This window comes from Antrostomus carolinensis, unplaced genomic scaffold (assembly GCF_000700745.2).
Source record: "Antrostomus carolinensis isolate BGI_N321 unplaced genomic scaffold, ASM70074v2 scaffold15689, whole genome shotgun sequence".
Classification (NCBI taxonomy): domain Eukaryota; kingdom Metazoa; phylum Chordata; class Aves; order Caprimulgiformes; family Caprimulgidae; genus Antrostomus; species Antrostomus carolinensis.
Window position 1 is genome coordinate 1 of NW_010340764.1, and position 26,311 is coordinate 26,311.

At 38.0% G+C, this 26,311-nt stretch overlaps 1 protein-coding gene across 1 annotated transcript; it reads left to right on the forward strand.

The window, feature by feature from the left end:
* The first annotated feature begins 560 nt into the window (after window positions 1-560).
* On the forward strand, window positions 561-25,475 carry ZC3H14 (zinc finger CCCH-type containing 14). The gene is made up of 16 exons (XM_029087051.1): window positions 561-597; window positions 4,194-4,308; window positions 7,318-7,358; window positions 7,714-7,909; window positions 8,259-8,679; window positions 10,570-10,730; window positions 11,922-12,022; window positions 14,703-14,858; window positions 16,379-16,453; window positions 16,922-17,078; window positions 18,820-19,043; window positions 20,995-21,115; window positions 22,280-22,416; window positions 23,483-23,577; window positions 24,474-24,580; window positions 25,204-25,475. The coding sequence occupies exons 2-16, from the start codon at window positions 4,217-4,219 to the stop codon at window positions 25,208-25,210; spliced, it is 2,091 nt and encodes a 696-aa protein (XP_028942884.1). The 5' UTR covers window positions 561-597; window positions 4,194-4,216; the 3' UTR covers window positions 25,211-25,475.
* The last annotated feature ends 836 nt before the right edge of the window (window positions 25,476-26,311 follow it).

The following is a 26,311-nucleotide window of genomic DNA, read 5'->3' on the forward strand; positions in this document are numbered from 1 at the left end:
TCTCTCCCGGAGCTGGAGTTTTCGCCCTGCAGCGACCCGCCTGGGACGCAGGCCCGGAGCCGGGGGCTGCCCGGGAGAGGAAGCAGCCGCAGCCGGGCGTTCTGGTGGGAGCCCCGTTACCATCGGGGCCTGTCCGCTGCTCCCGCTCAGCAACGCCAATTTAAAAATCCTGGAAGGTTTATTTTTCTTGCTGAGCTGGGAATGACCTTTTATCAGACCATCTGGGGGTCGTTTTCTTTGCGCTTTTTGAGCCCGGATGGTCTCTGCTTGAAAAGGAGCAGCTGGGACTTGGCGGTTGTCTGCTAGCACCAGGAACTGGTGGTGTGTAGGAAATACGGTGGGAAGTGTGAGGTTCACGGCAGCTCTGGCTATTCTGCTGTCAGACCTTCACTCTTCCAACATTTATATCATGAGCAGTGAGAATAGGAAAATTAACACATTAAACCAACATGTTCAAACAGTTAATGAGAAAAACTTTACTAAGCATCCCACCAATTTGCATTTAGAAATACTTTGTTGCTCCATCTCTTAAACGCTATTTCATTATTTTTTAGGGTGCTATAAAAGGAAAGTTGCAGGAGCTGGGGGCTTATGTTGGTAAGTTTTATCATGTGTTTTCCTATCTTCTTTAGGATCGTTGTTAGATAGGAAACAACCAGCTAGTTAATGTAAAGGCATATTTACTTATCACTTGTGTTACTGCATATAGAGGCCTTAAGCATGAAATCAATTATCTAAAGTGCTGGACTAGTATGAAAGAAAATTACCTACTTCACAAAATACATATAATCTTAAACGTAAGAGGAGGCAATACGTGGATGTCAATGTTTGAAGAACCAAAAGGAAATAATGAAGAAAGCTCACGGTCTCCCTTTTCAAGGAGAAATGGTGGCAAGGGATTTGAAAGAGAAAGGAACAAGCAATGGTATGTCTGTGAATATTTAAGAAAGTTTCTTTGGAGCACAAGGAGAAACATTACATAAAGCAAGATCCTTGCAAACATAACAGCAGTTACTTGTGACTGTGGTGGAGTCAGTTAGTCTTAGGCATTTTTTCAACAGCTTTTTGAATTAAGGGTGAGACATTGTTAAAATCAGGGAAAAGGATATTACTGTAAGACAGAGATAGGCTGACTGTTTTAAGAGGTGGAAGGGCCAGGTCTGAAACATTATGTAGGTCAAATCTGCAAAATGCAAGAACTTGACTTTTAAGGGGAAAACCAAGACCTACATTAGGCTGATGTTGTTGAAACATATGTAACTGAATATTAGAGGCAGGGTGAGATTTTATTTTGGATTGAGCAGTGTGAATGCCTGTGTTTGGTTTTTTTTTCCTGAATCCACGGTTAAATGGATATTGTATTTAAGAGCAGCTGGTTTTTACAGTAGTAAAAGTTGGTAACTTAACGCAGGTTCCTGTTGGAAGCAGAATACCTCAGTCCCACAACTGCCTTCCTGTTGTCTGTGATACTTCTTGGATTTCAGGTGAAGGAAAGGAATTGAGAGCATAATTCAGAGATCCCATGAGCTGCAGGACCAAGTTCAAAGTTTGTAGTTTGATCTTGAAGTCATCTTATTTCCTATTTAATAGGGGACATTGTATGGAGAAGAGAAGGCTTTGGGGAGATCTTACAGCTGCCTACCAATACCTGAAGGGGGCCTACAAGAAAGCTGGGGAAGGACTTTTTACAAGGGCAGGTAGTGATAGAACAAGGGGTGATGGCTTTAAACTGGAAGAGGGTAGGTTTAGATTAGACATTAGGAAGAAATTCTTCACTGTGAGGGTGGTCAGACACTGGAACAGGTTGCCCAGAGAAGTTGTGGCTTCCCCCTCCCTGGAAGTATTTAAAGCCAGGCTGGATGAGGCTTTGAGCAACCTGGTCTAGTGGAAGGTGTCCCTGCTGATGGCAGGGGGGTTGGAACTAGATGATCTTTAAGGTTCCTTCCAATCCTAACCATTCTGTGATTCAGTGTGTGGTGGTTTGGTCAAAATGTGTTGACCCTGTAGAAGGTAGTTACCTGTGAGTTGGTGTTCTGAAATCAGGTGTCCAAGGAATCATGTTTAGAATCTTTTCATTGTAAGGCCATCTTTTTTCACCATCACAAAAGTTGTCTTTTTTAGTAACTTGTTTTGGGGTTTTTTTTACTGTCATTCCAGGTTTCAGTTTCTCAGTCCTTGATTCTTTGTCTGCTTTTTCCTGTATTGCTGAAAAAAATCTTTCTTATCTCTAATACCAGGATGCTGGTATAATACTAATAATCTTTGATTCCAGCTGTGGCTGATTATTCTTTCTCTGTCAGTTCCCAAGATCAGCACACAATGTCTGCACTTTCTTCTCAGCCAGCTTCTGAACTTCTTTAAATAACTTTGTATTCTTTACTGCCAAGTCTGACTTCCTGTGCCTCTTTTTTGCTTTAAACCACTGTTTCCAAATTTCTGTAATTTTTCGTGTTTCTTTTCTTGACTAGAGTATTTTGGATAACTTTCCAAGTATTGTTTTTCAAAAACTCTCTATTTCTTCTTTTAGGTAACTGGTAAAGATCTCTCTCATTCTAGCCCCTGTGAGCGAGAACCATACTTCTGTTTTTTTCTGTAACTGCTAGTTCTTTTCTTTCAAAAAGTATTATACAAGACATGTTGAAACTTTGTTGTGTAGAACTTACAAAGGAAAAATACATGTTTTTGAAGCAAAGGTAGTTAAAATGTTAATCAACTATCAAAATTTTCAAAAGCCTGTAGTTTTGCATACAATTTAAGTTGGTATAAGCCAACACAGTCACTGAGAGCAGCAGTTGTTTTCTTCCTTTCTTTCCTTCTTCTATTGTACTGTTACAGGTAGTTGCGCTAACTTATGTTTTGATCTGTACTTAAAGTATCTTCTTTACTTTATCATACGTTGAACCACGTCAGTTGATCAGGTTTAAAAGTAGTTTGGTCAAAAAATAAAATTAGTTCTAAGTTCCTAGATCTGGGTATCCATCCATCTTGTGCAACTTGTAGTTTACATTAAACAAAAAACACTAAAAACAAGTTAGAATTTAGGCTGGGAATGTGTTATCTTGGAATAGTTGCATAGTGATAGTGGAATGCAGGTGCAATGTATGAATGTCATTTCTGCAGTCTAGGGTACAGATGAATTATTTACAGGGTACATAGAGAGGCATGGAAGAAAGGCAATTCCTTTGCTTTGTATTTTGATTTCTATTTAATATTTTTCATTTTTTAGGTCTTTTTAATGTTGTGTACAGGCTTAATTTGGTAAAGTGAGTACAGCTGTATTAATGCTTTGGTTCAAATTCCCAACTTGAAGTGGATTTCCCAACTATTTTCACTTACTGTTGTTACGTTCATGTCATGGCGTGGTATTGGAGAGCATGAGGTGTTTGATTAAACTAAATTTAAATATGCAGTCAAGAAGCTAATGCCTTCAAGCATTCAGTCCTTCAGAGTAGATCAGAGGTAGGCTAAAGTAAAAAGCCAAACACCGAACTCCCCAAATCCTTCATGTATTCATGTCAGATTCTGAGCACTGTCCTGTCCATCCTGATGAGCAGGCACACCCTGTGTGAATGGTCCAGCAGGGGAATGGGTTTCTCACTGTGTATGAAAATGCATACAGTAGGGAGTTAGAGAATCAGACTCTTGGGGTTGCTGGTTTGGTTTCATTTGGGTTTTTTTTAAAGGCTTGATATTAATAGTTTTTGTAGATGGAAAATCTGGAAGTTAACACTGTTTTGGTTTGTTTAATGCACCAATCAGAAGGGATATTTATCTGTCAGGTCTCTTTGCAACTAAATGAAAATTTGTCAAGGTTAAGGTACTATACTTGGCAATATTTGAAGTGACGAAAACTATAGGTGGTTGTTAGTGTTCAAGTAAAAGGATATACTCAGCAGAGTGGCTTTCTTTTATCTTGTCTTTTTTGTGTTTTATTTACTCACTTTTTAAATTACTGTTATCTTCAGCTTATGCTCTTGTGAAGTTGATGATCTTTTATTCCTCATTCATAGCTGAAACCTGTATTGAACCTTAGAGGGAGTGGAAGTCTTGTTAATTTGCTTATCTAATCCTCTACCTGCAGAGTCTTTGTTGTAAAATTAAAAAAAATAATCTGCTGACATGTTTAAGAATGTTTGCTATATCTTTTGTAATTTATTATACTTTAAAAAACAAAATATTTCTCTTTCTAATAGATGAAGAGCTCCCTGATTATATTATGGTTATGGTGGCCAATAAGAAGAGTCAGGAGCAGATGACAGAAGACCTTTCCCTTTTCCTTGGAAACAATACTGTCAGGTTTACTGTCTGGTATGTTTGTAAGCTACTTGTCACACTTCTTACCAGTAATCAGGATTGCTTTCTATTAGTGAAACCTGAGAATTTAAGAAATTACTTATCTGCCCATTGTGTAATTTACATTAATCAAAACTTTTACTTTGCAGCTCTAGTAAGTAAATTATTTTTAGTTTGTCAACAGTTAGGCTACTGCAGTGCTAATTAAGTGGCAAAGGACTGGAGGGCTTATGTTCTTTGTTTGCTCTCAAGTCCAGTCAAAGTTTTGAATGAAGTGTGAAATGCTCAGGTGAGTGAGGGTCATATGTTGACTTAAAAAAAGATATTCCTGCAAAACTCACTGTGAGTATGAGAGTGTTATTCACTGTAGTTAGATGTAAAATAGTTCTTCAGAGACAAAATTATTCGTTTTTATGCTGATAGTGCTTCACGTTGCTGTTGTGCATGGGAATTACTATATCAGGACAGATGAGCAGTGGATCTAATTCTGTATACCGTCTTTGACAAGGCTTAGCACCAAATGCTTAGGTATTCCCACCTCTCAAGCTGTTTATTTATTACCACCACCTAGCTCTACAAAACAAAAGTAGAACCCCAGAATTACTGTGAGCAGGACAGATTAGCAAGGGATAAACTCTTCTCTAAAACTTCTGACAGTGTGGATTAATTTATGCTATGCTGCATGACAACCTTAGCCATTATATTTCCCATGCATTTTCTAATACTGAATTTGTCTTACAGTATAAACCTTTCAATTAAACTCCATGTTTCAGAGTATCCAAACAGATATTTCACTCCAGAGATTTTTTGTGCTTTCAGAGTTGTGTATTTTTTCAAGTTAATCTTATTTCTGAGTCTCTAACCTAATATAGTTTTAAGGAACGATATTTTGTTTTGTATAGATTGGAGAAATACTACATGTTTTCTGCTTTTTCAGTTGCTTCCTTTGAATTTTTCACACTGAGTGGTTACATTCACTTTCAGTATTTATTCTACATGATTAGTCAAGTTCCTCTTTATTTGGTTATGCTATTAAATAGCAAAGAGAAACATTTTAGAAGTTGGGTATGTTATGAAACCATAAGCACTGAAAAAAAAGTGAAAATTAGTTACAATTCACTGTATTAACTATTTAAATTGTTGGATTTCCGTGTGGCAGTGTTACTTGTATGGATATAATTTGAGTTTGCTTTTAAAGTTTTCAATTTTTTCCTGGCATTTGTCAGAAATATAAGAAAGAAGTGCAATTAGACTTGCACCAAAAGTACACGGGAATTTATGTTCTTTGTTCCCTCTAGCGGCCTCCCTAGGCAAAGTTTTTGGGTTTCACAGTATCAGCAATTCATGCAGTTGCCTTTCTCATAGGAGTTTTAGGAATCAGTTAGATAAATTAGCAAGATTTACAAGTTGATGAGAGTAACTCCAGTACTGGGGTTTTGACTGAAACCTGAGATACAGTAAGAAATAACAATAATATGTAGCAGGAAACACTGTAAATTATTATATCATTTGTAAATGAAACTAAAACTTTATTGAAAAAAATTATAAAGATGTAAGAAAGCAAATTTCGTCAGGGAAGAGAAATCAAGGGGTTTTTTTAATATATGTTTAGAACTGGATGTCAACTGTGTGTAGATATTATACTTCCTGCTAGTTTGGACACCTGCTTAAATTGCATATGTAATGAGTCTTTTATTCTCAACTGAGTATCCACATTTGCTTATAAATACAAATCCAGTTTCAGAGTGCTTTATCAGATAATGAAGTAGCTATTGGTTGAATGAATGATGGAAAAGAAGATGAAATGAAACCTTTGCAATGAGCTGTAAGAGGACTGGTGGAGAAAAACTAAATAGCATTGTAGTTGGGAGTTTGGTTTGTTGGGTTTTTTAATTATTATTTTAAAGGCGACCCAGAATGTTTAACATTCTTAAGCATTGGGTCTCTGGCTGAGTATGATACTCAACAAGGTCTGCCTTCCTTGGTTTGTCTCTGTAGCTGGTAATTCAGGGTCATCTAGCAGAGGTGTCACAGCAGTTCTGTGGCAGACCTGGCAGTCCTGCTGGTTGGCCAACTCTTCTTGCTCTGAACCAAGCGTCTAGTCTAGTCACAGTTATCTGGAGGTCAGTGTGAAAACTGATATGCATCAAGCAGAGCTCAATTGGCAAAACTTTTAAGAGTGTTCTAGTGAAAACTCACAAGAGGTTTGAGAAGCCTTCTTTATACTCACATGCAGTCTTACTTTTCCCAGTTTTCAATGTTTTTGTTCCTTAACTCCTTTCTAATACTCAATCTAAATTTTGGAGATGCCCATGATCAGGTTTGAATTCCACGTAGTATATAAATTTAAATGTTGGGATTTTTTTTTTCTTTATTTTCACTGTAATGTGTGTTTACTTTTAAAGAGCATTATTTTATAGCCTTTTGATTCCCTCTATTGCTTCAGCTTTTCCACAGGCAAGCAGCAAATTTGGTACCTCACTGAAATGTTGTTGCTCACCAACATGTCCCAAATAATATTTTTGGTATATACAAAACATGCTTTAAGAACCTGAGTATGTTAAGTGCTGTGAATTGTATATTGTTTAGGTTTGTATTTACAATTATGTTTAACTTTACTGTGTAATTAAAGTTTCACATGTGAAGGAAAATTTTCGGCTATATTTTAAGCTTCTAACTTAGGTTTTTAAATCATTCCTTTTGAAGTCACTTAACTCGCACCATTGATTGTAGTGAAACAGTGGAAAGTACTGACTTTAATTATGTAAACCAATTAAATGCTAAAAGTAGATGATGTGATTAATACCCTACCTGCATGTATTGAAGACTCACTGGAGGCAAAATACTTAAAGCTTCCCATTTGAGGTTAAACATACACCAGTTGATGGAAAGTAAAGTCTTAGATAAATAAGATGTTTGTTAAATGCAGTTGTTTTCTGAAAGATTATTATTCTGGATGCAAGTTAAATTTATCTTCTTTCTTCTTTTTCTCTTTTGCTTCTTTCCCTGTCCCGTCTGTTTCAGGCTCCATGGTGTTTTGGATAAGCTGCGATCTGTGACTACTGGTAAGTAAGAAAACTAATTCTGAGTGAAAGTAGGTTTATCTTTTCTGTGTAGTGTTTCATGTCTAATGAGTTTCAAAAATATCTTAGCTGACTGTTTTGTTAATTTTCAATTTACATGGTCTTCTGGGTCCTGATTCTTTAGAAAATTGTTTTATATTTTGAGATAAAGAATTTATTTCCGATTCCATAGTTTATTTCTGGATGTTTCTTGCTGATGTTTTCAGCTGAAACAGCTTTCAGCTTCTTGTGTTTTCAGATCTGCACATTGTCTTGTTTACAGTTTCTTAGCTACATTTGGTGCAAAATCTGTATTGCTGTGCTTTAATATAAAAATGAAAGGTACCTGTCTCCACAGAACCAACTAGCGTAAAATCTTCCGAATCTAGTATCTTTGAGAGCAGCCTTCCTTCCAGCAAAAGCAGTTCATGTGTGAGTGATGAGAGAAGGCGTGAGGATATCTTGCCACCTCTTGCAGTTTCCAGCACTCGGACTGAAAGAAATGACTCAAGAGTTTCCACTAGCTCCCAGGAACAGAGGAACGCTGCTTCACGGTAAAGCTGCTGGTTACTTCCTAGCACACGTCCAGACCTTGGTTGTTGTGTGACTGTAGTAGTTGTTCTGAAGAGCACAGATACTTGGAAAGATCAAAGTAGTTTTGCAGAGGAAAGCATTGCTGCAATTTGTTGCATAAAAAATGTTAAATCAGGAGTTCATTTCTTTAAGCAACCAATGGGCTTAGATTAATTAACCAAACTAAAAATAGTGATCAGTGTGTTAGATTTGTATGAACAGTAATACCTTAATGATTCTTCCCTGATGGCTTTGTTTAAAAGACAGTGCTCATTTTCCAGAACTTTATTTGCAGATGAGTTAATAGTTGGCAATTTCTTATTTTATCAGGCAGTCTTGTGAAGACGGTTCTGCATCCCGCTTAACATCTACAGTCAAGCCTTTGAGGGAACTGTCACCTTCAGAAGCTGTAATTGACATTAAACCCGAACCAGATGATCTAATTGATGAAGACTTAAACTTCGTGCAGGAGAATCCTTTGTCACGGAAGAAACCTATTGTAACTGTAACTTATGGTTCTTCTCGTCCTTCTGCTGAAATCTACCGACCACCAGCTAGCAGGAGTGCAGATGGCAATATACATGTGCACAGATTGTCACAGCAGGGCAACTTACAGGGGAGCCGGCAGTTAGACACGCAAAGCTGCAGGTCTTTGGAAACAGGCCAGCTGTGCAATCCAGAAGCACTTGGCAGCTTAGCAGAGAGTTACAGACCCACCTCCAAACTTAGTGCTGATAAAGTAGGCAGTGAGGTTAGTGCGATGTAAACTACTGCAGTATTTTACACTTGCTAGGAACCTAAACTGGTATGTACACTTCCAGTAAAATCGTGATCTCAGGGAAATGGAAGGACTGCTGTCGCTGATACCTGTAGGTTTGGGATTTCATTCTTTGGGTCCACTGATAAAAAGAGATTGCGTAGTTTAACATCATCACCTGGCAGGTTGCTGCATGTCAGGGTTAATGAAGTTCTATGTCTTCATGCCATATTGAGTTGGACCAGTGGGTTAGCACATTGTTCTGATGCACGTGATGAATCAGAAATGATAATTTTTATCTATAGATCATTGGACCAGCATGATCTTCCATAAGTGCTATGTAAATCTCCAGCTTTACACAGTTCTGTAAATCTGTATTTTCTGGATGCTGTTGAGTCGTACCTATGCTAGATATACATTGGTCTCTAAAGCCCAAATATGTTGCTTGTTAGGATTATTTATTTATTATACTACTTAGAACCGTAGCATTTAAGAACTTTTGGAGTGGGTGTTGTACAAGGAGAAACTAAAATGTGATTGCTGCCCTACATACTTTGGAGGCCAGACTAAGCCAGGCAAAGTGATAGTCCTAGCTGGTCATTTTAAGACTATCCGTAAGAATCAGTTAAGAGCTGTTTGTTAGAGGAATTAAGATTGTTATGGCTGCTAATATTGTAACGAAGCAGGAGTTTTACATAGCTGGTATTCCAAGTGACTCTGTGTTTGTTACTGCTTGTATAGTTCTTTGTCTTTGCTGCTGCTTCCTTAGTTCTGTATAAAGGACAGCAAATTTTATTTGGAAATCCCGAATGCTTTACAAAGATACATGCTGATGTCTCTGGTTTTTTAAGATGGAGAAGTGAGGATGAGAATACAGTGATTTGTTTAAGGCTGTACATAAGTCATTGATGAATGACAGCCACGTATCTCCTTGGAAATGTTAGCAAAACATCTTGTGATAATTTTTTCTATTGAAGAATATCCAGAAGGGGCCATTTCAGGGGCATTTCTTAGAACTATGGACCTTTGCTGTATTCTGCCTTCTCTTAGACATGTTCTTCTGCTTTGAGAAGTTTTACATTTTTAAAAAGGTCATTTCTATAGGTATTGGGTTTTTTACTGTACGAATCTTCCGTACTGGTGTAGTCCAGGTCCATCCCTTAGGATATTTCTTTTTCCTTGGAGGATATAGGGTCACTCAAAGGGTACTGTGTACAAACCTGGCATCCAGATGCCTCGTTGTGCTCCTGTGTAGCTCAGTGCTGCCTGATGGTACCTACAGGGATTATTGACGTGTACTTTCACGCAGCCTAGCATTTAAATTTGTCACTACCACATGCACTTTGGTGGTGGTGAGTGGCTGTGTCAGAACAGGGACCTTCCACTGCCTAAACTGGACCATCCTGGCTCTGCATAACTATTAGCATCCTTTGGAATATGTCAGCTTGCTAGAAATTAATCCTTACACTAATCTGAAATTAGAGTTGACACAGAGGAGAAAGTAATTCACACTGATTTCACTTTTCTATATCAGACTTTCAACAGGTGCACCTCAAAGGGTAGTGTGAATTTCTTTGGAAAACCCTCCTTTTTCTGTAGCTGTTAGATAAATTGTCTGTACTTTAGGCTTTTTCCTTCTTCTTTTCTCAATGTTATTTTCAGTTAGACTTTTAATGAGATGTTTCAGTGTAAATATGTCTGATTTTCATATTCTCTAGTGCTGTCATGTGTTTCTGCAGACAGTACTGTAGTCCTAGGCTCATGCAACTTGACTGGAAGTTCTCCATCTTCTGGCTGTAGGTAGAATTGCAGTATTTTCTTTGCTGGCTTATTAATACATGTTTTATGCTACATGAATTGTTTTGGCTGCTCTGTTTGTTGTAGGAAGAAAGCTCCAGGAAGAGACGGTTGCCTGTTGTAAGCTCAGTAGTCAAAGTGAAAAAGTTCTGTAATGATGGGGATGATGATGAGGAGGAGGATGACTATGGATCGCGAACAGGAAGCATCTCCAGCAGTGTGTCTGTACCTGCAAAGCCAGAAAGAAGGTACTTAAGATCTCACTGATTCTTTGTGGTTTCCAGAATGAATTTAATGAACAAAAACTTTGAAAGTGGAAGTTGGGGAAAACTGCAGTGTTGGAAATGGACAGACAAAACTCAGTAAGCCATTTTTGTATTTTTTGTACCCTCTCAGAATTCTGTGGGTGAGATACGTGTTTACACAACCTTTTTTCCTCTGATTTTGAGGGAAACCTGCAGTGTTGGAAATTGACAGACAATACCTCTCAGAATTCTGTGTGTAAGATGTGTGTTTACACAACCTTTTTTCCTCTGATTTTGTAACCTATTTTTATTATTGTGCATCAGCTGCAATGGAATGTGAAATTTTACACTATTTACTAGCAAAAGAATGTGAATGGTGGCATGTTTCAGACCAGGTATTTAATGTGGTAAAATAATTTTCCATGAGTTTTAGTTGCTTTGCTTTTAGTTTGGAAATAGTTTTGAAACCAAGTATCACTTGTTCTTTAAAGTGATTTTAACTTTTCAAAAGGACTTGAGAGGTTTTTCCTTTTTTTCTGCTCCCTAATTCTGTCTGAATGTCAGATGTCCTACGTGGTCTGCGTCTGATTTTCAGCAATCAGAGGAAGAACACTTAAGCTACAGAAGAGATGGTTCTACTGATCTACAGTACTAGCTTGTATAAGGTTTATTTTAAGCTAATACATTTAATTGAATTTATCTTCAGCACTACAGCACATTTATCTGGTTTAAACTTCCTTATTGTTGATGTTCAAAGACAAACGAAGCTTTTTTTACAACAAATATATTTTTGATAAAGTCAGTTTTCAGCTGGATCTTACTCCCCTCGGTAGCTGCATAGTTACTAGTGGCAACACAATCATAGCAACAGGCATGTGGGGGGCAGAGGTGGGAGGGAATGAGTGGCAGAGTTTGTGCCTTTCAGATGCAGCATGGTTTTATAGCAACTTAAACTGGGAGGTGAAATCACACCCCTGGACTTCCATTTTTGAGAGCATTTTCTGGATCCCCGACCACTCAGAGAATAGATGAACAAGCTGAAAACAAGTATAAAGTTATTTTAGATTATGATTTTTTCTATCAGTATGATGCATAACTGTGTTAACCTGTTGAAATATCTGTGTTTAACATGGATACAATTGCTGTTGCAATTCATGTACAATTAATTGTTTTGTTTTTTTTTATCGCCCTTAGACCTTCATTGCCACCGTCAAAACAGGCCAATAAGAATTTAATACTGAAAGCAATCTCTGAAGCACAGGAATCAGTTACAAAAACAACCAATTATTCCACTGGTAATTAGCATTATTTTTGTTTGTGATAAGCTGTAATATTTCCAAGCCCTGTTTTACAAATGCAAGCTAAAGGTAGTGCTTAGAGATAAAACAAAGTGTTGAATAGCTCATGTCAGCGATACACGATAAAATCAGTAAGGGATTTTCCATGTCCTGTGAGCATTACATCAATCTTCAGTGATGAATTATGAAAACATAAAGAAGAAAGAGTTGTTTAAAATATGTTAAACAAGATAGTAAGTCTGTAAAGTGTACAGTGGCAAAATGGAAGTGCCAGAAGCTTTCTGAAGTTAATAGTTGCCAAGGAGAAAGTGTTCAATATTAGGCAGATTGTTTGTTCTAATTGGTTGCACTTTTTTCCCTTTCTGCACTCCCTTCCATCCTTCTGAGAGAGGAGGAGAAGAAAGCCAAACAGTAAAAATTCAAATACAGGTAACAAGTGCAGAAATAACAAGCAACCTACCAATTGGTGTATCAGCGTGCATTGTCTTTAAAAAGTGAGGCTGCAATTTTAGTTCAGTGGTTTTAGGCATTGAGTTGCAGTTGATACAGCAACTGAGCAGTTGCCTGCGTGTGGGCATTCGGTTCTCCTAGGAGAGACTTCTGCTGAAGAAGGGCGAATCCAGCTGTTACGTGCTTTGGTTTCGTTGGGTGGTAGCAGATCTAGTGTTATCAGCAAGAAGAATTGCACATTGCCAGGGAAGAAACATTCACTAAACTACCTACACCATGACTTTCATGACATCTGGAGCAAGACTGAAAGCTATCCAGAATCTCTTGCCTGCTTTCTCTCAAAACCTGCAAGCTAACTCTTAAGAAACACGTATGTTCCTTCTGCATTAACGTATTTACAGAATGGTCATTGTGAACTTCTTCCCTGTTTTCTTGTTGTTACCTGTAATTTCAAGGTTGCACAGGTGCTGGTAAGTATATCTGAAGGCATGGGTGTATGGAGTTCTCCATGTTCAAAGGCTCTTGAACTGGAGGAGATGTCCGTGCAAGTTAGAAGCGGGATATAGAGTGAGTTGGTTTCAAAACAGAATAAATTGTATGAATGTCTAATAAAGATCGTTGCCTAACGAAGAACTGAGGAAAAATTAACTAAGAATAGTTCTAGTAAACTATGGAATTGCTTGGCTACTTACAAAATATATTTTATACAGTAAATGAACTTCCAAAAGAAAATTATGCTTCTTCGTTAGTAGCAAATAACATAAGTGCCTCCCAAGCATTAAGAGCTTGTCTTCATTCTAGATGGTAAGCAGAACTGGCAGTTTGTCAAGGAAAGAGATAGGAGCACCCTACTCCTGAGTTCTGATGCCAGTTATCCATCAAGGAGTGTTTGTGGTGGAAAAAGCAGCAACGCAGGGAACAGTACTTGAAGGTGATGCAGGAAGGTCTTTCCTGTGTACATAGCAATAAGACAGGAAATAGAACATAACCAGAAAATTTTAGAATAATTAAAACTGTTGATTTTCAGTAGTGGTGATCCTGTAGTTTGACTTGCTAACATGAGAATATTTCAGTGGAGAGACCAAAAAGCACCACTTTGTGGTTTATAACAGAGGTGATTTGTGAATTTTATCTGAAGTATCATGCAGGTTCCTCCACTTCAGAGGTAGTATTTAATGTATTTCTTTAAGTATTTTGAATGGAATATGCAAATAAGCTAATCTGAAGTATACATATAAAATAAAATGGTAAGATAGTAAATGATAAATCCAGTACTGAGCAGTACCTTTTAGTTGTATGTGTCAGAAGTTGAGTGCTGATGTGATATTAGCCAAGGGAGGAATACACTTAGCTTTTCACAGCCAGTTCTGGTGGTCTTAGCAGAAGCCAAGAAGTCAAACTGTTGTCCTGCTACCCCCAAATTCCATGCTTTGACTACCTGAAAGAATGTTGTAGCAAGCTGGGTGTCAGTCTCTTTTCCCAAGAAACAAGTGATAGGATGAGAGGAAATGGCCTCAAGTTTTGCCAAGGGAGGTTTAGATTGGATATTAGGAAAAATTTATTTACTGAAAGGATTGTCAGGCATTGGAACAGGCTGCCCAGGGAGGGGGTTGAGTCACCATCTCTGGAGATATTTAAAAGACGTGTAGATGTGGTGCTTAGGGACACAGTTTAGTGGTGGACTTGGCAGTGTTATGTTTTGGACTTGATGATCTTAAGGTTCTTTTCCAACCTAAGCGATTCTGTGATTCTACTGTCATTGAATTACATTCTAGTTGCCAGCACCTTAGCCCAGGGTGGCTGTCGCCGTATGAAGAGTACACATTGATCGTCCATGATTGCTTGTATGAAAGATGGAATGAAAAGTGATTTCAATACCATAAGAAAGTACCAAATTAATTATGTGTAGGAGTGGGTGAATGAATATTCTGTTGATGTCACTAATCCTTCTCATGCTGTTTTGTCTTACAAGTAGATGTTCTGAGGTGCTGCTCATAGAGTGCTCTGTGCGCATGCACGCATGTGCTTTCCAGCTAAGAATTTTACAGGTAGCTAAAGATGATTTTTGTGGAGACTTTTTTTTTTTTTTGCTTGGGGTTTTTTTTTGTGTATGTGTAGGAATTTATTAGTTAAGTTAGCACCATATGTAAAAAATAATTCTGTTGAATGGAAATTATTTACCCTTGGATTGTATGGAAATTATTTACCGTTGTCTCTTTATTTAAAGTTCCACAGAAACAGACTGTTCCAGTTGCACCAAGAACTCGAATTAGCTTAGAAGAATCTCAGTTAGAAGTAATCCATGTGCAAAACAGACTGCCTGCTCTGAGTTCTCAGCTTCAAGTAGAAGAGCCAAAGGAGCAGACAGTTGAAGAAATTCAAGGTCATTTGATAATACTATTTAAAAATTTATACCAGGGAATGTCATTTTACAACAAGCTGAGCAGTGAAAAAAAAATGCTTTTAATTTTTAAGCCAGTGTCAAAAGTTGCATGTGGAAATGCTCTAAAAACCAAGAGGCTTCCTAAAGCACGGCTGTAGGTAGATACATGTATTTATATACACACACACACACCCCCCCAGAGAGAGAACCTCAGAGGAATTAATTAGGAAGCAACAGGTGCTACAGCATTCTGCCCTGTCACTGAAGAATAATTTTGCATAAGCAAATACAATAAGTAAATGTAACTTCTCTCTTCCCCATCCTTTGCATTTTTTTTTCCATTACTATCTTGTACAAGTAACTCTGTCACAAAGCTTATGTGAGAGGGTTAAGGTACTCTACACTTGGCATAATTTTGCAGCATATGAAGTATTAAACGATTCTTTCTGACATATTGTTACTGCACAAGTAATTCTAACGGGGTTTTTTTGTTGGATTTTTTTGTGTGTAAATGTTAGAATACTATATTTGCTGTTACAGGACAGCTGATACCAGGCTAACTGTGTGAACAGTAAGCATTGTTTTTACTTGTGTTACAAAACTCCTGAAGGAAAATGGCATAACATTTAAAGGCAGATTATCTTTTCAGCATGATTTTGTTACAAAGAAAGAAATGTGCCTGTGCATGTCTGTGTTAATTAGAAAGAATGATAGAAATAATACAGTGGAGAAACACTTACGAAGAAGAAGTTACTTTACTCTTTGCTAAGTTTTTAGATATTTAGGTTGTTGGGTAAATATTGATTTGAGTAAGATCTTGGTTATATCAGCTCACTGTCATTGTTAAGGACTGGTAAACCTTCATTATTAAAAAAAAAATATATTTTTTCAGTCTCTTATTTCTCATATAGATGTATTTGGACTCTTTCTGCCCACATAAAACATTTGAAATTGTAGCTATATCTTTGAATTAATGTACAGAAAATATCTGTGATAATTATTTTTGCTCTTTTGCCATTGAAATGGAAATGACAGCTTGCTTAGGAAACCTACAGAAAGCAAAGTAATTTTTTTTTCAAACCATAAGTCAAACGTAGAACAGTGCTACTCTGATTTGTTTAACCTCTTTTTAAGAAGGCCATAAACTAGTCCGATGTAGTTAACTTCTTTCCTCTGTGTTCTCTGAATAGTCAACACCTCTACAAATGAGGAGGAAGAACTTGGTCTTTGTAAGTTGCCAGACCCACAGACCTAGTTTGTAATGAGCAGTGATTATGGGAAAGACTAGAGTCTTTCAGTATTTAGATTTTGCCATGCCATCTGGCTGGAGGAAACTTGTTGCTCTTTCTGAAACAATGAGAAAGGGGTTCATAACAAAGACAATGCATTCTTTTTGTTAGAAGTGTGGAGGGCCTTGTTGGATTTTTTTAATCAAAGGAATTAGAAAAGTATGCTTCAGGTCTTTATAGTTTCATTTTGAGATGTGGTAAAATATGCTTCTAATTACTGGGGTTTTTTAGGTGCTGAACAGAAGGAGCTCTCTTCTCGACTCCAGATTGATCCTGTAATTGAAGATACCTTGCAAGTGACTCAAGGTTAAGTCTTGCGATCTTTTATTCCTAAATAAAAATTGATAGTTTTCAAATTGAATGCTACTGCTCAGTGAATGTTGAAATATAATTTCCTTTTCAATTAATTTTACTGATTTGTAGTATTTTCTAGTTTCTACGTCTCTAAGGAATAAAAGTGTTAGCATCAGTAGGTGTTTAAAACCTAAGAGATTTTGGGGGCTTGTGGACCCTCTTCAATGCTGTTTTGGTGCAGCCATTCCAATAACCGAGTTTCCTGGTCTGGCCTAGTATGGCCCATGGCTCCTATTGATCCCCTTCCATGGAATAAGCAAGGAAGAAAAAAAGTTTTCTGGAAGCTACTAGTAAGAAATAAAAACAAAATAAAATTAGCTTATCAGCCATGTAAACTGAGGTTAAAAAATAAGCTATAAGTTAAGAGTACAACTACAACCTTATTTTTCTCTTTTCTATGTCATTTTTCTCCCAATTCAGATTATTATGATGCAGAATCTATGGTCCATACAGATACCAGGTCATTTATCCTGAAGAAGCCCAAGTTATCTGAGGAAGTAGTGCCACAGAATCAGCAATTGGGAAAGAGGGCTACAGAGGCAATACGAGTACTCTCAGGACGTCTAATACAGACACGGTAAAAGTTACTACTTCTAGGACTGTTATTAGTTAGAATGCTTGTTTGTGGCTTAGATGGAATCATTCAGTCATATTTGTGCTTTGTCAGTCCCGTTGGGATCTGTGACATGGAAAATTGACTGACATTGAATAGCAGAGGAAAAAAAGCAGGGGCAAAACAACTCCCAGAAAAGCTTCTAAATGGAAAATAATTCCCAGGGTCAGTGGTAGCTCGAACATGTCTTTGATTTGCAAGAAGTAAGAAGAGAGAACTGAAAAGCACTGCTCTTCTTTGTCGTAGCTATTCTGATTTCTGAAATAATAATAAAAGTAATAATTTTGCTTAAATTGCCTTTAGTTTTACACCTGTCTCACCCTGAGGTTGCATTTCTTAAAAAATGTCTTTTAACACAATAGTGAGTATGGTGGATCCTGAGCTGTTGCTGAAGGAAAACAGCAGGAAAACAGCAGCTTCTGCTCAGTACCCGTAAGCCAACAAACAGTTAAGTGGCATGTGGGACAAGTGATTTAAGGCCCCATACTGGTGAGCTTGGCTGAGAGAAGTTTAAAGTTCATGTCAGCTTCAAGTGATGTGTTGTGGATGTTCTCATTTCCCCAGAGGAACAGCAGCCAATGCACAGGCATTTTCTTAACTTTATAAAGGCCTTGATAGTCCCTGCCACCAAATAGTTTCATGTATCTTACCTGTCGGAGTTAAAAACCACTCAGAACATGTGGTGTACTTCACCGCTGTGGGCTGCTGTGTTTGAGAAACTGTTAATGTTTCCTTTCTGTGAGTGGCTTTAAACAGCCTGTGTTAATTAAAACTAAAACCAACAATGAACAAGCACAAAAGGATAACCTTGCAATGTCATGGCTGAAAACTGTGACTGCTCCAGGCGAGTGGTAAATTTTTCCATGTGAATAGATCGATTTCTGACTGCTTGAACTTGAAAGTTTTGGCAAGTGATGTTTTTAATACGTTGTTTTTCACTCTTCTTCAAGGCACTCTACACTGTAGTTGCTTTCAGCCTCATTTCATAGAGAACCAAAGTTTATACTGTCACTGTTTATCAAAGTGAGAACTCCATAGTGTGTTTCCAGATATTTAGAATCACATGCCATTCTGGAAATCCCTTGGTTGAAGCTGGTGGGACAGTGGAAGAGTGGAGAAAACGTATGCATCTTCTGTTTTTATACTCCCTCTTGACTACTGTTAGATGTAGGATGCTAGGCTAGACTGATCTTTCGATCAGGCTGAGTGTTGAAGTTCTTAGTATTGATATTTCAATTCTCTCTTCCCAGCCCTAAAAACTTTTATAGCCACTGTTTTCATAATGCGTTGTTCAGTATTTTTGAGGAGACACCTGTTCTGTGTGTGAAAAGGTTTGTGATTCCAAGAATGGTATCTATTCTCACTTTTTTTTGTCTCAAAAGTGTAAATTCCTCAAAAGATTAATCACTTTCCTTTATTTAACTTTTGAATGTGTTCAGCAGAATGCAACAAACTGAAACTGTACCTGCCAAATTTCTGTTGTATGCCATTGAAAGCTGTATTTTATTTTTTTTAGTGCTTCAGAGAGACTAGAAGGCAAACTGTGTTAATTGGAGTGTATTCTTGGTAGTATTAAAAGAAGGTTTGTTACTGTGTGGCTCTCCATAGATCAGCTTGTACTAATTTTAGCTACTACTGCAGCTCACTTTTACTGAAACCTCTGGAGTCAGAAAATCTATTTTTATTACATTTCTTTGTTTGATAGAGACCAACTTGCACAGCCAGAGAAACCTGCGAGTCCCAAGTTCATCGTGACACTGGATGGTGTGCCCAGTCCGCCGGGATACCTTTCTGATCAAGAAGAGGAAGATATGTGTATAACTGAAGGATTAAAGCCAGTTACCCAAAATATGTGTGCAGGCAAAGGATTGAAAGGCCTTAGAGCACAGCAGATGCAAATTGTAACCAGGCAGCTAGAGAGTTGTGATGGTAATTATGCTTAGCAACAGGATTGAATATTAATGTGGTGGTTTGATTGTGGCTAGAATTCTTGGATATATCATTCTTAAGAAATAAAATTGATGGTCTTTTCTTCTTTAAATTAGAACATTATTTAGGCAAGTGAAATGTGGTGGTTCAGTGGGGCCATGTCTTCAGAAATCTTTATCTGGATAAACTAGAGCAATATGACACATAGATAATCCTCCACACAACCTTAATGTTTCTATCTATCTCTATTTGTGATATCAAAAGGAGCCTGTTAAATATAAGATGTTGGTAGAGTCAAGATGCTAGAGTCTCTGCAAGTAGAATTTAAACAGTGTATGGTTTACTTGAACATTGTGTATTCAGGATACCTTTTGATGAACATGAGAAATTGCTTGCTGAAGCCTATATTTGAATTGTTTAGAATGCTGAAACACTGATGAAAAATATAAAGGATACTATTCTGTCAGTGACCTGTTTAATACTTACCTTAAGGTCATGCTTGGATTCATTTGTTTAGTTTTCTTATGAAAAGACCTTTGTTTTCCATAGTAGCAGTGCATCCAAATTTTCTGAACTGAAGAATAGTATTTGATGCTACACAGAGAAGTTAAATTTAATGGATCCAACCATAAATGTGTAATGCAATTATGAGAGAACCGTGAGGGGAAAGAAAAAGATCTTTTAAGTCCATGTCCTTTCAGTCCCACTGGCTTCAGAAGTTCTGCTTACATCAGACGGTTTTGAAGAGGGAATGTTGAATAACCATTGGCACATTTTTACTAGTGCAGTGAAGTACATATTAGAGTTCTACCCTTGCCAATCTGTGCTTTGACTAGGACAATCTCTTTCAGACTAAAGCCCTTTGGTACAGGAGAGCGTTGCTGATATATCTCTGTTAGGGATTCTTACTTGATTAGCAGTGTTAGCCAGAAGTGACTGAAGCTCACACAGAATCAGCTCAGTGTGGAAGCGATTCATGAATCCCCCGCAAGCAGTGGGATTTTACGATAGGATGGCATTATTTGCCTTCAGTGCATTGCAAGGAGAAGGCATAAATGAGGCTGAGGATGGAATGAAGCTGGAGTAAGTGTGTCACTAGTAAGGTTAGAGAGGTAAGTCTAGCAGTCCTGGAAAGCTTTGAAAAGCCAAAGGTTTATGCAGATTTGGGAAAATAAGGCAACAGTGAAGATATGTGCGTAATTGCCTGAATTTGCAGAATGAGGTTTTAGAAATACTGTTAAATAGGAGAATGTCAAAGTCCCAGGTTCCTGTAGGAGTAGTTAAGGTGTTGAATGTTTCAGCTTCGAATTTCTTAAAATACTTTTTAGATTGGAGTCTGGGTTCAGGTAACTGAAGTGCACGTTGTATCTGTCCCAACAAATTACATGAAAGTTCTTTTTCAGTGTGTCCCCCCCATACGAAGAAATCATATCTGATCAGTGTGAAAATTGATTTTTACTTTATCTCTTGAAATAATTTTCCAAAGCAAAAAATATCTTTGAGGAAGGAAGCATAGCTGTTATTAACACGTCTCAGCAGAACAGTCGTAACAAAGGTTCAGTTGAAGGATCTTTGTTTTGTCTTACCAAGATGTGGTCTGTTTGACTTTTCACACCTCAATTTGCATTTGTGAAGAAAATTATTTTATTTTGCTTGTAAACAGTACAAGTTGGATCTTTTATCACCAAAAGGCAGCTGTCAGCCCAATATTATGACTTCTTTAACTTTGTAGTTTTGGAAACTTTCTTCAGATAATATGATTGTACATAAATTTTTACTGTCATTACTTTTTCATTAATGGAGACTTATCAAGAATTGGGTTAAAAAAAGAGAGAGAGAATAGGAAATATTGTGAATTTAAATTATGCTATATTGTGTGCACCAAATTGCATATAGAATCATAAAGGTCCCAGCTTGATTTTTTTTTTTTCCTTTTTTCTTTTCTTCCTAGTGGATATGGAACAGTTAAATGTGCTGCAGAAACAGGAGAAGGTGCTTGAGCGCTGCAAGTACTGGCCTGCCTGTAAAAATGGAGATGAATGCGTGTACCATCACCCCACACTACCTTGCAAGTGAGTAGTGCAAAGCTCATCCCCTTGACCTGTTGTTTTTATTTCAGTGCTACACATTTCGTTTCTTTGTTAGTAAATATTATCACAGCAGCTAGTTGGTCTATTCAACCGAGTAACAAGTGATGGAACAAAAGGAAATGGCCTCAAGTTGCACCAGGGGAAGTTTAGATTGGATGTGAGAAGAATTTCTTTACTGAAAGGGTTCTCAGTCCCCACCCGTGGAGCTGTTTAAGAGTTGTCTATACATAGTGCCTAGGGACATGGTTTAGTTGAGGACTTGTCAGTGTGGGGTTAGTGATTTGACTTGATGTTCTTAAAGGTCTTTTCCAATCGAGGTGATTCCGTGATCCCTTTCTAATTTCTTCTGTTTTCCTCCCATCTACCATGTGTCAGAATACAGTCATGTTTTTAGTAAGTAGAGTCACAGCTGTGCTTAAGCAGAAGAAAGCTGAGTTTAGCATAAAGGCTAGTGTTCTTGTGTTGCTTAGAGATGTGGGAATTGATGTATTCTTAAACAAGGGGCACTTTTCTTCTAGCTGTCAAAATGCTTTTGAACATGTCAGGGTACCATGACATGGCAATGCAGTTATTTTTTATTTGAAAGCAAAAGCGAACTCTCAAATGTCTGCTGTACCTTTGCCTTCTCTTCCACAAGCAGCAACAGTCTAGAAAAATCATTTCTGTTTTGAGATAAAAGTTACCAGATTGGGTAGCTTCATTACTCAGACATTTGAATTTTCTTTTAAAATCTGACATAACTAAATTCAAAATAAGACTTTCACTTCAGTAAATGAACTATATTTAGTCGGTTCTGTGCCCCTCTGTGCAAAGGTCTGAGTTCAGAGTGCCTTTGCTGCTCTGCACTGCACACTAAAAATAACGCCTCTAACCTTGCAACAAGTAGCTTGCTACCAAACTCCACTGAGTGCGAAGTAGCTCAGTTATCTACTGCATGTTGAGTGTCCCCAGGGAAAATGACTGCAGATCTGCTGGTGTGCAGCCAGTGCACGACACCCACACGCCCGGCTTTCAGAGTAACTAAGCACGTGTGCACAGGCCCTCTTGTAGTTCTGGCGTTCTGCAGCATTCTGGCTTTCCTGTGCAGTGGCTGCTTGGGGATTTTGCTCCGAGCGTGGGCTTATGACTTGATTTCTTTTCCCTCAGAGTTTTTCCTAACTGCAAATTTGCTGATAAATGCTTGTTCATCCATCCAAACTGTAAATACGATGCGAAGTGCACTAAACCAGACTGTCCTTACACTCATGCCAGTCGACGAACCCCCCATCCACCTCCTAAACCAGGTGAGTACCTCTTGTTTTTCTGAGCTTTAAATGAAAGAAGGGAAAACAGTGCATTTGGAAGCAGAAACTGACAGTAGTGAAAAAAAAAATACTTTGCTTGTTTTGACGTAATTTTATTCCAACTCTTAATGCTAGATGAAGAATAATAATCCAGTGTTACTGCAAAAACTGTTATCAGAAAAACCCTCGAGGCTCTTACTATGCAAGAGTCCATGTGAAATCTGTGCAAGGCCCAAGTGGAGACCTGCACAAGCAGTCCCTTCCTCTGGACTGATGAGCCCACGTTGCAGTTTTACTGAGATTTGTTTCTTAAATTGGCAGCATGTTGTACCACAAGCTTGTGACACAAATGGAAACAGGTTTCTCTCTTTGTGAGAACGTTTTTTTTCTTTAATGACACTGTAAGAGTTAACTCTATGTAATGATAAGAGGACTTTCTGGGATGAGGTTACCCAGTAATGGCCATAGCTGTGTCTGGATTACGGGTTGGTATTCCTGAGCCTTTGAACAGTGCCAAGGTGGAGGGGAGGGACTTTTCTCCACTGAAGTCACGATCTGTAGGAAATGGTTTAGCCCTTGGTCATAGTACGGTGCAGTTCTGTGACTTTGCCAGAAGGCAGAGGACAATGTGCTTGTCTGCTGTATCATTTCCAGCAGCTCCCGTGTATTCTGGGGAAGTGCACCGCCTGTGCTTCTGGGTCTGGTTAGCTGAAACTCTAACCAGGCTTGCTGCTGTCTAAATTTAACATTTGAATGTCTCTGCTCACCAGAATCTCTGCTTAATTTGTTGGAAGCGTTGCCATGACCATGGTACTTCCTGTCCTGAAGTGGTGAAGAGCCAAGACTAGTGGTTACCTGATCATCTTGTTCTACCCCAGGATGAGATGCACATACATAGTGCACTGTGATACGCTTCCCATATTTCTTGGCGAACTTTGGTGTATTATAAAATGTGATTTCTTGCAGAAGGATTTGATATATTTAAGTTTGTGTGGAACTATATTTAAAAAGCAGGTTATTCTGATCCAAGCTCACTTCCTGTTTTTCTTTTCTTTTCTCCTATTAGCACCACTACCCACACCATCTATATCCTCCAGTAGTCCACTGTGCAAGTTTTTTCCTGCTTGTAAGAAAATGGAATGTCCATTTTACCACCCAAAAGTAAGAATTCTCACCCATCTCTTCCCTTCCTTTCTAGAAAGATACTTGAAATACGTTACTTTGACTCAGGAAATGTCACTAGCGTTTCACCCTTTTTGCTTTTACTTTTCACATTACAGCTTTCTCCCAGAAGCAGAATATGCAAAAGCAGTGACTTAAAGAATTTGGAAAATTGTATTTTTAAAGAATCTTTCTCCCAGATACTTCTGGGGAGTTTCAAACAGGCAACCAGCCATAGCACTTGCAAAAATCTGGCCAGCCAGGATGCTGGGGGCAGAAGTGGAGGACATCTTGTAGCCTGTATGGAAGGAATAGGTTTCATACTCCTGACGTGTCATTCAGATGTGCTGCAATAGACAAGAACTTTAAAGATTGCCCAGTTACCCTGGAGTACATTAATGTAACTTGTATATATGCAAGTTTATAACTTTGGTACTTCTATAGAATGGTGTCATGCCCTGAATAGTCTCATGGCAGTAAGTTGAGTGCTTTTTCAGCAATGCTGAAATGCACTGGGTCCCCAGGACTCTGTTCCCAGGTATGATTAGCCACATACTCTGGCTTTTCCTCTGTCTTTCAGTTAATGCTGTGTCATACTCCCAGTTTGTGCACACAGATCAACTGAACCAAACTCTGTAAACCCTTAAAAGCAAAGGAGCTGCCACCTGTCAGTGCAATGGCAGTTCTGGGGCATCTGACTCTTTAATTAATACTTTTGAAAAAGGATTTCCTTCTGTCATTGGGTTGAACTGATTGCACTAGTCTGTGTAGCTGTTGATTTAGTTATCTGCCAGATATGTCACACAGGAGTACAAATTTGCAGGTAAGACATTCTAGGTTAGCTTGTTTAGGAGTTCAGCTTTGAGTAGCACCTCCTGAAATGCTTTTGTTTTTAGCACTGCAGGTTTAATACCCAGTGTACGAGGCCAGACTGCACTTTTTACCACCCGACTATTGCTGTACCTCCACGCCACGCCTTGAAATGGACTCGAACTCAAACCAGGTGAGATGATACTTTTTTTATTTGTCTTGGGTAGGTTTAGCGCATGTGTCTTGACTTACGTCACAAATGTAATTTTACTCACAGGAGTAAGGTATGTGTGATGAATGATGAAGATTGTATGAAGATACCTTCAGAGGTATCTTTCTTTTTATGAGAACTCTGTACTGTTTGTTTCTAGTAGTATAAACATTAACTAACGTGAAGCAACGCTGAAAAACAGGTGTCCCACAGCTATGATACGGCAGCATCACTGGAATCCTGACCTGGACTACTTGTGTTTACTGAGTTTTATTTGAATAAAGCTGAAAATCCAACACCAGCTCTTCTTTACTGTTGTTTTTTCTCGTGTCCGAGCTGTCTTTTCCACAAAATGTTCAGATGTTTCTCAAGTGTGTTTCTGGCAGAACAGCTCATTCTTGTCATGTGTCCACGGTTGCAAACTTCTGCACTCATCTGTCTGTCTTAAAGGCAGTCAAATCACTTGAGTCTTTCACTCCATCTGACCTCATCTGCAGAGGTCTTATGAATCAGGACAGGAGTAGGATGCAAATCAGTACTCAGATCACCTTTGCAGACTGGCAGGATTCTTACTGATGTGAATTGTTTTTCTCTTTCCCCCCCAGTGAATGATACAACCTGGGACTGAACTTTTCCTCCTTTGGACAGTAGTGAAAGGAAGATTAACCACCAGGGGCACAGGATGTTAGAAAAATTCATGCATTTTGAACTTTTAATATACGTTGTTTTCATAAAATGAGGTTGATTGCATACCTGAAATGTCTCTAATTTTCCAAGTTTGTAAGTTTGAGCAATTTTACATTTTTTTACACTGTAAGAAGAAAATGTCTGTGTAAGAAAAGTTTTACTTTGAATTCCATTAAAAACTTTCAAAGCACCCTTTGTGTTCTATTTGGGTAGTGTTTGAAAATGTCAGATCTCAGGAAGCTTATTGCTGTGTTTGGATCATACTAGAAGTCTTTTTTGTTCAGCAGATGTTTGGTACTGTGCGTAGAACTGGACTGATGTCCGAGGAACCAGACTGAACTCCGCTGGTGTAAAAAAGAGTGTAAATGGTTTGTCTTTGGGCATTTTTTCCCCGTGTAATAGTCATCATAGCTCTGCTGCTTTCCCAAGCAGGGAAAAACACAAAGACAAGGGAACAAAAATGCTTCATAAGCAGGAACAATTAATTAATTGAATTGTGCCCCATTTAAAAAGCCTATGAAATTAAATGCCACTTCACTTGAACAAAAATGGTTTCAAACATCTCCGTGTACACCAGGAAGACAGAAAGTACCTCTGAATCTCCTGAAGAATCTGTTTTTCTTCCAGTACACCTGACTACTGAGCATACAAGTAATTAATTACCTCATTTGAGAAAGTTCTGTGACTTACATTACAAAAAATAATCCCTGGAGATGACCATAAATACATTTAAGTGGTAACGTAATGATGAAAAGCATTGAGCAGTAACATAAATGCACTTTTTTATTAAATCTTATGTATCTTTTGGGGAACTACATTTTCACAAAAATATACAAAAGAATTTCTTTTTACAAATATTTACATTCAATATCAGAAAACAATGTTAGCTACATATTTTAAACTTAAATTTGACAAATATAGTCTTGAATTCTGAAACGTAACACTCCAGGAAACTATTTTTAAATTTTTATAATTTTTTTGTGAAATAAAGTACTCAAAGTTCATATTCAAATTTTAAAAAATCTT

Bases quoted from the DNA above. Each gene is read 5' to 3' on its own strand.
- ZC3H14 (XM_029087051.1), top strand. From the start codon at position 4,217: ATGGTTATGGTGGCCAATAAGAAGAGTCAGGAGCAGATGACAGAAGAC. The intron at 16,454-16,921 runs GTTAAGTCTTGC...CTCCCAATTCAG, and splicing joins TACCTTGCAAGTGACTCAAG to ATTATTATGATGCAGAATCT. The intron at 22,417-23,482 runs GTGAGTACCTCT...TTCTCCTATTAG, and splicing joins CCATCCACCTCCTAAACCAG to CACCACTACCCACACCATCT.